Source organism: Urtica dioica, chromosome 7 (genome assembly GCF_054948205.1).
Source record: "Urtica dioica subsp. dioica isolate 48M chromosome 7, U.dioica_male_clone48M_v1_H2, whole genome shotgun sequence".
NCBI classification, from domain to species: Eukaryota; Viridiplantae; Streptophyta; class Magnoliopsida; order Rosales; family Urticaceae; genus Urtica; species Urtica dioica.
This window is the reverse complement of record NC_142762.1, coordinates 17,836,659-17,848,471: the sequence shown is the minus strand read 5'-3', so window position 1 is coordinate 17,848,471 and position 11,813 is coordinate 17,836,659. Positions and strand designations below refer to the sequence as shown.

The window sequence follows — 11,813 nt, the reverse complement described above, 5'->3', positions numbered from 1 at the left end:
CGTCGTCGACGTTGTTGGAGTTGAGGAGGTCGGCGATGAGCGCGCCGGTGACGCCTGGGCGGTCTAGGAGCTCGGCGAGCCTTCGAGCCGTGTCCTCTCGGACTGCGGCCTCGGGGTCACTCGCCGGGTATCGGGACTGGCTCGTTATCACGAGGTTGCCCTCCTAGACGATGCGCAGGGCTTCGGAGGCCGTACTTCGAGCTAGTCGCTCGGGCGCCCACGGAGGTGGCGGGGACATGACTCATCTCTCGAGAGTCGTAAGTGTAGTGAAAATGAGGAGAAGGGAAAGCGTTGCTCGGGAGATCCCCTCCTTTTAGCGCCAAAATGTTGTCGCTGTTTTTCGGACAACGATTTAGGAGCCCCAAACGGTTCGACCCAATGCCGGACCAAGTGGTCGCGTTCGGGCTCGAGCGTGTCGGACACGGTATCCCGAGTCTTCTCTTAGCTGTGAATGTCCCTTGAGTTCGTCCAAGCACCTGAAAAGGAAGAGAGAACACGTGAACTACAAAGGGGAAACAGAGGGGGTGCCTCTGTTTACCTCTCCGACGCTCAACATTAGTGGAATTGAGGTGGAGTATAGAGGTTTTAGAGGGTGAGAGGCCAAAGATGAGCGAAACGAGTGAAGTATGAGTTCGACAGCGTTTCGGGACTCAAAAATGGATTACCTGGACCAAGGGAGGGACCTCGGTTTTTATAGGCGACCAAGGGGCGTTTTGGGCAACCCCTTGGCCGAGGATAACCTTGGCTCGGCCATTGGCCGAAGCTGGCCCTTGGGCCGGCCAATGGCCGAGGCTGGCCCTTGGGTCGGCCAATGGCCGAGGCTATTTGGGCCGGCCAATGGCCGGGGTCAGCCTTGGCTCGGCCATTGGCCGAGGCTGGCCCTTGGGCCGGCCAATGCCCGAGGCTATTTGGACCGGTCATTAGCCGAGGCTGGCCCAAGGGCCGGCCAATGGCCGGGGTTAGCTCGACTCGACCATTGGCCGAGGCTGGCCCTTGGGCCGGCCAATGGCCGAGGCTATTTGGGCCGTCCATTGGCCGAGGCTGGCCCTAGGGTTGGGTCGATCCAAAATCAATTAAAATAAGGGCCGGGCCGGGTGGTCCGCGAGCAGCCCGGCCCAATTGACAGCTTTAGATCTAACTAAAATATTTTGATAATTTTTGAATATGCAAAATGAAATTTCTCAATTCAATTGTACTAGATAAGCAATTTACGTAAAATTGAAAAATATGATAATTTAATTTACAATTTATTTTTTAACTAGGTTTACTGAGGGACAAGACAAGTGAAATAAATGACAATACTGCAAAAAAAAAAAAAAAATGTAAAAAAAAAAAAAGAAAAACAAAAATTTACTGCCAATTTCTGTCTGTGTGTCTGTGCTAAAAGGCCCGCGTCGTCTGCTACAAGCTCGTCCTCTCTAATAAAATTTTCCATTTTTAAGGAAAATTAATTTTGTTTCTTAATAAAGTATATTAAAAAAGAAAAAAAAATTAAAACCTAGCGTTCTCAAAGCCGTGCAAATCGCTGACTCTATTCAAAGACTTCTTCACGACTGCGAGCTTAGCCAACTGTTCGGCGGCACGCCAAGCCGATGTCGGCGTGAGAGGCTCTCCGTTCTCGTGCTGCCTCCGCCAGTGAAGCTCGGCCAGCTCGGCTTCAAGCGCGCGCGCGCAATCCTCAGCCGAGCCGTGGCTAGACAGCATGACCAGCGCGCGAGCCGAAGCCACGAGCTTCTGAGCGCTCGCGAGCTCTCCGCCGCAATCCACGATACGCCGCGACTCCGCCACTGCGCGAGTCGCAATGAAGACGTTCCTCAGCCGTTCGATCTTTTGCGCTGACGATCGGACGGCTGTCGGAGGTGGAACCACCACCGCCTGTTCTCTCCCGTACACGATCTCCTTCGTTGCCGGATCTTTGTACAAACACCGCACCAACAATGCGCGGTGGCTTCCGGCGGCCGAATTCCGAACGCGAAGCTCGACGAGAAACTCTCTCTCCTCATCCGCGTAGAGATCGCCAATCCGGATCGATCCCGATCCGGATCCGACCGCGGTCGGCCGTCCAACGGAGGAGGAGTACACAGCGGCGATCTCGACATCTCCGGCGGGGAATCCGAGCTGGATCCGGAGATCCTGAACTACGACGCTGAGAAATCCTCCGACGCATTTGGCGAAGGCGTCCTCCGCCGGCTCGTGCTGGTGGCCGGTGCTCTTTCCGATGCCGAAGGCGTGGACCGGAATCTCAATGTGCGTGAATCGCGTTGAAGAAGCCGAATTTCGCTGAGTCGACGGAGTTACAGAGTCGTTGATACCTCTAGCGTCGGAGAGCAGGATTATGCTACCGACGGGATTCCTCTCTCTCCGCTCCTCCAGAACCCTCGCCGCCTTTCTCAGAGCCTCTCCGACGGAGCTTCCATTGCCGGAGACGAGGCCATCCACGACTCTCCTCGCCGCAGTCTGTCCATCTGCCGTCATTCTCCGGAGAGGAAGCAACCTCCTGGGCGCGGCGGAGAATACGACGATGGAGAGCCGATCCGCCGGACCGAGCGACGAGACCACTAGTCTCATGGTGCGCTTCAACGTCTGGAGCTTGGCTTCGGTCATTGTCCCACCGGCGTCGAGAACCGCCACGAGGTCAACTGGAGCTCGGCGCTGAGAGGCTGTCTCTCCCGGAGGCGGCGCTTTCACCCTCAGCGCCACCGCGTATGTCTGGTGGCTGTTGCTCACGGAAACCACCGCCGCCTCCGGCAAAAGCCTCACCTGAATGGATTCGTTTGTCGAGCATGAGGGGTTAGGGTTCACGAAGAAGCCCTGAAACTCCTTTTCCTCCGGAATGGGAGGGATGGAGAGAAGAGGCTCGTCGTCGTTGTAGGAAGAGAGAACGACGAGCTTCTCTGCCTCCGCGGCGAGCTTGTGCGCTGCGAGAAGCGGAACGTCGCTCCACGCGGCAGAGCAGACGGGACACAGTAGGGCAGCGTGACGGCGGACGTGGGCGGCGATGCAAGGGAAGTGAAACGCGTGACCACACTCGGCCGTGTAAATCGCCGTCCCTTGTCCCGTCTTCACGCTGCTCCCGCACACTCCACATCCATTACTCTGCCTGAATTTGAAACTGTTCTTGAAGAGGGAGAGCTTGAGTGGGGAGCGAGGTGAGGCCGGGTTGGATCCAGGATTAGGGTTGTCGGAGTTGGCGGCTGTCCGGCACCGGAGACGAGGCGTCGAAGGATTGCTCGCCGTGTAGAAGAAGCTGAGCCCTTTCCGGCCGAGAGTGGGACTCGTCGTGGTGCTGTGGCTCTTCCTTGACTCTATCTGCTGTTGGTTCTCAGGCTCTCTTGACACCGTCGTGCAAAAGGCACGTCTCCATCCACTTCCCATATCACTTGTTCTTTTCGAAAAAAGAAAGATGGGCTTACTTTTGTTTTGAATCTTTTGATCGGTCTCAGAGTAATGCAGCAGAGGGACAAAATGTAAGCGCAGAAGAAAGAGCAAGAGAAGAAGAAGAAGAAGAGCAATGGGATTAACAAAAATGTATACTACTTGTTTGTGGGTACGTTAACTTATAACCGAACCGATCTTTCTTTTCTTTCTCTCTCGCTTTTTTTTTTTTTTTTTGGCTCTTTCCTTCCATTTATCTGTCTCTGTAAAAAAGAAACTTGAGTACCGATCTGAAATGATGATTAAAAATAAAATAGATTAGTAGCCTTAATAGCCCAAATCGGGCTCAGAGATCCACTGCTCTTTCTCTCTCATTGACATTGGTTTACCTCCACGTGTTGGTTAATTTTTTTTACTCGAATAGCACGTTACGTCCACCAACCTGCTACCTCATACTTACATTACATGACTAATTTCCACATTTGATTACCATTTCTTGCAGCTTGTTGCGTTGGATTTGGATTAGTTATTTTCGTAGGGCAAAACCAAATACTCATTTGAAATTAGGTCAACGTAGTAAAATAGCCAAAATGAAACTATGAAATTTGTTTTTAGTCTATGTTTCACAATTTTTAGAGAAATAGCCAACAGGTTTACGTGGCAATAATTAAGGTCTAATTTGCCCTTATTTATTAACAAATTCGTAATTTTCTCTCTCCTATTTTTTTTCTACACTTTTTTTACATAAAAACTTTAAAAAACTATATCTATCTCATATGAACTCGAAATTGAGTGATTTCAAATCCTACGGATTCGTGACGCCGAGATCTTCAAAAATAGATCCATTGTGTTTGATGAAAAATCATGTTTAATACCATAAATGTAGAAAAATCACGTTACTACCTTAAATTTGAAAATAACTGGAAATTTTTGAAATCATCAAAAAAATAAATGGAAACGTAACTATGATGCATTAAATATAATTTTTCATCAAACACAATGGGTCTATTTTTGAAGATCTCGACGCCACGAATTTGTAGGATCTGAAATAACTCAATTTCGAGTTCGTATGAGAAAGATACGAATTTTTGAAGTTTTGATTCAAAAAAAATTATTTGAAAAAAAAAATAAGAGAGAGAAAGTGACGAATTTGTTTATAAATAAGGGCGAATCAGACCTTAATTATTGCGACATAAGTCATTTGGCTATATCCCTAAAAATTATCAAACATAGGCTAGATCCAAAATCACATGTTTAAAGTGGTCTATTTACTTACAAATCTCTTAAAATTAATTAGTTAATAAAATAGTTAAAGTTTTAAGAATTAATGACATTTTTGGTCTCTCGTCTTGGACCTCTTTAACACATTGGTCTCTGATGAAAAAACCCTGCAGTCTTGGCCCATTATGACCAGACAATTTTCATATTTGGTACTTCTGTTAAATTTTCTGTCAAAATTGCCGGAAAACGATCATGTGTCTATCACGTGTTAATTTAAAGAAGGGTATTGCAGTAAATTAACATTATATATAAAAAAAATTAAAGCCCTCTCTCTCTCACTCTCTCTCTCTCTGTCTTCTCTTCATTAAACCCTCGGCCGAGAACCCACTCCCACTCGGAGAACTCCAAACCCTCGGCCTCGCACCTCCGCCACCGCCGACCACTCCCACTCCGAGTAAATTAAAGGAGAGCCACTCCGCCTCGCACCTCCGCCACCGCCGACCACTCCCACTCCCACTCGGAGAACTCCAAACCCTCGGTCGAGAACCCCAACCGATGGCCCGCCCGGGCCCGCCTCTGTTGGAATCGATCTAGGGTTTGAGAAAAAGTTTAACGCTTCGTTAAGCGGCGGAATTTTAAAAATTTTATTTTTAAGTAAAACTAGTTTTTACTAACCTAGATAAGAGCATATGCATGTAAATAAAAACTAATATGAGCTATAAAAGTTACTAACCTTTTGATGCTTGAACGTTGATGAGCTTTTGGAAGGTTGGCAACGTTCGTCTCCCCTCGCAGCACGTCTCTCTTTTCTTTCCTCGGGAACTCGAGCAACCACGATAGTTTCTATCACTAAATCACTCGAAAAGAAGGAATTAGTGAGTGGGCACTTTTAAACACTACGACTTGAGAACGAGTCTCGAAGTCGCAGAGCTAAACACTAGGTCGAGTGAGGACCTAGGTGCCAAGACAAGAAAAAAATCGAAAATAAACTAGAGAGAGAGAGAGAGGATTTCGGCCACAAGTTCTAGAGAGAGAGTCTCTCAAATCTTTTAAACTTGGATGAATGAAATGTGAGGAAATGAGGCTCCTATTTATAGGAGAGGTCTCACATTCAATAAGGTAGTTTCCTCTTCTATAGAATATCACATATTCATGAGCAATTTCCTCTTTTTTCCCTTTGAGATACTCGGCCAAGCTAGGGCTTCTAGAAGCCTTGATTTGTTTCCTATTTTGTTCAAGGCTTGCCTTGTCTCTCTCTTGGCCGAATTCCATATAGCATCCTTTTGCAAATTTGTTTCCTCTTTTTCTTTTGGCAAATATCTTGATACATTTATGCACAAAATATTCTCTCTTGGTTGGGTATGTTGGGCGCCCAAGGCCTTCTAGAAAAGGCTTCTAGAAGTTTTTCCATTTGTTCATGACAACATGAAAAATGCCCAATAAGAATTTTCAATAAAATTCTTATGAAATGAAATTAATTCACAAGGCCCAATGATCAAGTCATGGCCGAGTGAAACATGTCATAAAATGACCTTGTCAAAAATTTATTGACATTCATTTCATCGTTTGTCTCAAAAGACAAAAATACCCTTTTCACTATTTTCGTTCTTGTTTTGACTTAGCTTCCAGTTTAACTATTCCTATCGATGTGATTCGTGACAGTGACCTCATGGATCCAAATGAACAAAGCTTTAGCTAAACACTTGGACTCAAAAGTTCACAAACCTTTTCCAAGTTTAGCTTAATTCCAACTGACTCCACTAAAGAGCTGACACTGAAAATCTCTCGGTTCAAATGAATTTATTTTCTATTCAAGAATTCGACCTAATTATGATGAGCGGATCCACTGAATATTATCTATGTTTACCCTTCATGAATGTCATCAGCTAGTCGGGATTTACTAATTTACCATTTTACCCTTCTAGCTGTTATTTCCTCAACTCCTTTGTCGCTTGTGAATAAGTTAGAAACAATGTATTGACGAGGAGCTAACAAGTCACATTGTTTCATCCAAAAGAGTCGAGACTCAATTTGGACACTGGCCAGTTCATTTATTCACACTCCAAGGAACAAAGCATGAGGTGACATACATTGCATTTCAGCAATCTTGTACATGAATTCCATATCTATGAGAACTTCACAAAGTTACTCATGACAGACTCACAACTTAGTACTTCACCAATAGGCCTTGTTCGGAATCACATAGTGAGTCCGAACTTTGACTTTCTCAAATGAGAATACTAAGGTGTGAAATGGCATGTCTCATTTCAGGATTAAGGTAAGCATGATGCAATTCATACATAGTGACTTCGAGACATAAGAGGTTAAATGGTTTGTTCTTATCTTGTTTCTAGAAGTGCACTGGTCAATTCAGTACCTTCGGAAGATACCTAGAAGAACTATAGAGTTCCTAACTCTCAATGCCTCATAACCAGACATCATAGATTCTTCTAACAATCATACTGAGGTCAATAGTCCTTTGACCCTAAGATTGCGAATATATCGTTTTAAGCAAACTACGAAGAGTTTGTTCATGCAAATCTACATTTGTCTCTTCGTAAGTTGTTAAGTTTGTTTATGGACTAAAAGACTATGGTTTTATCATAAAACTTCAGACAAGGAAGATTGAATGAACGTTTCAACTTTATTAATGAATGAATAGGCAATTACAAGCAAGAGTCTTCATGAGACTTTATTACATCAAATGTTCAAAATAAAGACTACAACTCTTCTTGTGGGCACCATTGACAACAAACTCCCACTTGACTCAAAGAAGGTGTGTGTAGTCCTTCATGCCTAATCCCTCACGATGTTGGTCGAAGACCTTGTTCGCTAGGGCCTTGGTGAATGGATCTGCGAGGTTGTCCACCGTTGAGATCTTCTTCACTTCCACGTCTCCGTGCTGCACGATCTCTCGAATCAAATGGTATTTCCTCTCAATATGCTTAGAGCGCTTATGGCTTCTAGGTTCCTTTGAGTTAGCGACAGCCCCACTATTATCACAATAAAGGGTCATGGGCTCGTCGACGTTTGGAACAATTTCCAAATACTTAAGGAACTTTCTAAGCCATACAGCCTCTTTGGATGCTTCACAAGCAGCCACATATTCTGCTTCCATTGTGGAGTCAGCAATGCAAGATTGCTTAATACTTCTCCACACAACAGCTCCACCATTAAGGATGAACACAGATCCCGAAGTGGATTTCCTGGAATCCTTATCCGCTTGAAAATCGGAGTCGATATATCCCGTCATAGTCAGGTCAGTACCTGAGTATGTAAGCATCAAGTTCCTAGTTCTTCGAAGATACTTAAGAACATGCTTAACAGCAATCCAGTGCTCGGGTCCAGGGTTGGATTGGAAACGACTAACTACGCCAACGGCGAAACATATATCAGGTCGGGTGCAAAGCATAGCATACATGAGGCTTCCTACGGCAGAGGCGTAAGGAATTTTCCTCATGTCTTCAATCTCTTGTGCAGTCTTGGGAGACTGGTCCTTAGAGAGTGAAACTCCATGCCTAAAGGGTGTTTGACCCCTCTTGCAGTCTTGCATCGAGAAGCGATCCATCACCTTATCAATATAAGATGCTTGAGAGAGCGACAGGGTCCGGTTTTTCCTATCTCGAAAGATTTGGATTCCCAGAATGTACGCGGATTCTCCTAGATCCTTCATATCGAATTGCTTTGCTAGCCAGACCTTAACCTCAGATAACTTACCCACGTCATTACCAATGAGTAGTATATCATCGACATATAGTACCAGAAACACAACTTTGCCTTCGTGTATTAACTTGTAAACACAAGGCTCATCTATTGACTGTTCAAAGCCGAAGCTCTTTACAGTTTCATCGAATCTAATGTTCCATGACCTAGATGCTTGCTTTAGTCCATAAATGGATTTAAGCAACTCACAAACATTGGTCTCTTGACCTTTATCCACGAAACCGTCTGGTTGAGCCATGTAAATGCGCTCGTCAAGATTGCCATTCAGAAAAGCTGTCTTGACATCCATTTGCCAGATCTCATAGTCGAGAGCTGCAGCTATGGATAGGAGTATGCGGATGGATTTAAGCATCGCGACTGGCGAGAAGGTTTCTTCATAGTCAATCCCTTCTTGTTGGGTATAACCCTTCGCCACAAGTCGTGCTTTGAACGTCTCAACGTTCCCATCAGGACCCCTTTTCTTCTTGTATATCCACTTACACCCTACGGGTTTAATCCCTTCAGGAAGGTCTACAAGTTTCCAGACTTTGTTGACATACATCGAGTGCATCTCAACTTTCATGGCGTCAAGCCAAAGGTTTGATTCAGAACAAGCCATTGCTTGGCTATAGGAAACAGGATCATCCATGTCAGAGACGGCTACAAGAGAGTCTCCATAAGACATGTACCTGTCAGGCTTTTGAGTAGCCCTCCCACTACGTCGAAGTACTACTTGACGAGATTCTGATGAGTTAGGTTGTGTTTCAGTTGGGGTAAGAACAGTTCTTACAGATGAGGTAGAAGCTTCCTCACCCAATTTTTCTTCAAGCACAATTTTGCTTCTAGGTTTCGCATCCTTCATAAAGTCCTCCTCAAGGAAACGAGCATTCGTGCTAACGAAAGTCTTATCGTCCTCGGGACTATAGAAAGTAAAACCTTTGGTTTCCTTCGGATATCCTACAAACAGGCACAATTCTGACCTACTAGCCAACTTGCTAGTCTTTTGCCTCAGCACGTGTGCAGGGCAACCCCAAATTCGGATGCGGCCAAGATTCACTTTACGGCCAGTCCATCGTTCATAAGGAGTACCAGGAACCGTTTTGGACGGAACTTGGTTCAGAATGTAGGCGGCTGTTTCGAGGGCATATCCCCAAAAGGAAAGCGGGAGTGATGAGTAACTCATCATTGATCTAACCATCTCCATAAGAGTTCGGTTTCTTCTCTCTGACACTCCGTTTTGTTGAGGTGTGCCAGGTGCGGTTAGCTGAGAAGCGATACCTTCTTCTTTAAGAAAGTCATCGAACTCTCCAGACATATACTCACCACCTCGATCAGATCGAAGGGTTTTGATCACTTTGCCAGTTTGCTTTTCCACTAAAGCCCTAAAGACCTTAAATACGTTAAAGGTCTCGGATTTGTGTTTAAGCAAATAGACAAACCCATATCTTGAGTAATCATCAGTGAAGGTAACGAAGTATTCGTATCCTCCACGTGCCTGTTGGTTGAGCGGACCACATACATCAGAATGTATTAGTTCCAGCAACTCAGTGGCTCTTCGACCCTTATCGGAGAAAGGGCGCTTAGTCATTTTTTCTTCTATGCAGGATTCACAAGTAGGTAGTGAGCCTATTGCAGAGGCTTGGAGTGGACCATCCCTCACAAGTCTCTTAATCCTATCTAGACTGATATGACCAAGTCTCAAGTGTCAGAGGTATGTTGATTTTGTTAGATCGGAGGATTCAGAAAGTTTGATCCTCTTTGGCTCCCTAATTAGATCGTTATCTATTTCGGTGTCTAAAAGAGAAGGTTGCGTGGGATAGATGTAAAAAAGAGAATTCTTCATACATGCATTAGTGACAAAAGAATTATCAGAAAACGAAATACGAATTCCATTCTTTAAGAACTTTAAACAATAATCTTGCTCGAGAAGACAAGCAACGGATATTAAGTTCTTCCCAAAGGTAGGAACAAAATAAACATTATTCAAGTTTAAAGTGCGGTCTTCAAAAGACAGCGTCACGGATCCCACAGCCTTCGCAGACACCAGGCTCCAATCACCCCATTTGAAACAGAACTCGCCTTACTCTAAGCTTTTGGTTTTCTTGAAACCATTCAAGGAACAACAAATATGGTTAGTAGCAGCGGAGTCAAGAATCCACGTTGATACATTATCAGCTACTAAGCATGCTTCAGTAACTAGTACAATACTATGTTCCATTGCTTTGAGATAGGCAGGACAGTTCGTTTTATCGGCCTTGTGAGGTCTCTTCTTAGTTCCAGAGGCGGAGGCTTTTTGCTCAGTAGCATGTGCCTCTCCTTGATTCCTCTTTCTCTTATTGAGACCTACAGCAGTGTGAAGCTCCTTCATAAGCTCGGTAACAGTGTACTTTAGCTTTGTAATGGAGTAGTTCAGCATGAAGGTATCAAGAGACTCGGGGAGAGTTTCTAAGATCATATCTATGATATTCTTCCCTTCAATCTCAGATCTTAGGATTTCCACTTCACTCAGATGACTAATGATCAATATCATAAAGTCTCCAACAGGAGTTCTAGCCTGCATATGACAGTTCATAAACTGTCGGACTGCTTGTGGCCTTGTTTGACGCCTTTGCCCTCCAAACATCTCAAGGAGATTATAGAGCATGTCAGCGGCAGTCTCGAAGTCACGATGTTGCTCTTTCAGCATATTGTTCATAGATGCCAAGATATAGCACCTCACAATCTCATCGGATCGAAGCCAGGCCGCTAAGGCGCCATTGTACTCTTGAGTTGAATCATCATTCGTCAGAGGAGGACATGGGGTGGTGAGTACCCATTTGTGCTTGTTAACGGTAGGTATTATGTCGAGATTACGTTTCGAGTCTACGTAGTTTTCGTTTTCGAGTTTGATCGAGTAAAGAAAGATGGAGAGATGTTTGAGAGACATATTGCCTATATAAGTTGAAACAAGTTTATGATTAGTCTTTGGTTTAGGATTTAAGTTTCATTAAGACTTTTGTAAAACCCAAAGGTGTTATAAACCAAACGATAATTTACTCCCTCAAGAGAAGGACGCAAAAAATCTCCTTTTATAAGTAAATGACACATCATTAATGCTAAGCCAAGATGTCAGTACATCATTTTGACTAGCCACCTTGTAAATTGGTTTGATCACTCACATCCTTTCGCAGAGCCTTAAGGAAGGATACTAGGGATTGAGCCTAAGTGTGCAACCAACCACTTAGTCCAAAAGATCAGCTTTGAAAAACAATCCCCCAAGGGGAGGCCTTGCCATCATTGCATCATTCTCGGACGTAGCTCATTGAGCAATGATCGAAGCAATAACGCCTTGGAGTACTCACATTTAAGTGAGGGTCGCAAGAGCGGCTCTTAGTCCCACGTTATTGCATCTTTCATTAGTGTTGGGGATCGCGGGTTACAAACAACGAGTATAACCCTCCCACTTAGTTTTTGGAGTTGGTTCATCGACTCTTATAATTTCGGAAACAAATTTCCTAGTTAGAGAGCGACAGAGC

At 44.7% G+C, this 11,813-nt stretch overlaps 1 protein-coding gene across 1 annotated transcript; it reads right to left on the bottom strand.

Annotated features, from left to right (window-relative positions):
- Window positions 1–1,402: 1,402 nt before the first annotated feature.
- LOC149390284 (Zinc finger (C3HC4-type RING finger) family protein) lies at window positions 1,403–3,764 on the bottom strand. The gene has a single exon (XM_089620738.1). It carries the CDS (start codon window positions 3,373–3,375, stop codon window positions 1,492–1,494), a length of 1,884 nt encoding a protein of 627 aa, XP_089476864.1. The 5' UTR covers window positions 3,376–3,764; the 3' UTR covers window positions 1,403–1,491.
- Window positions 3,765–11,813: the final 8,049 nt, after the last annotated feature.

Coding starts and splice junctions, on each gene's coding strand:
- LOC149390284 (XM_089620738.1), bottom strand. CDS start 3,375: ATGGGAAGTGGATGGAGACGTGCCTTTTGCACGACGGTGTCAAGAGAG.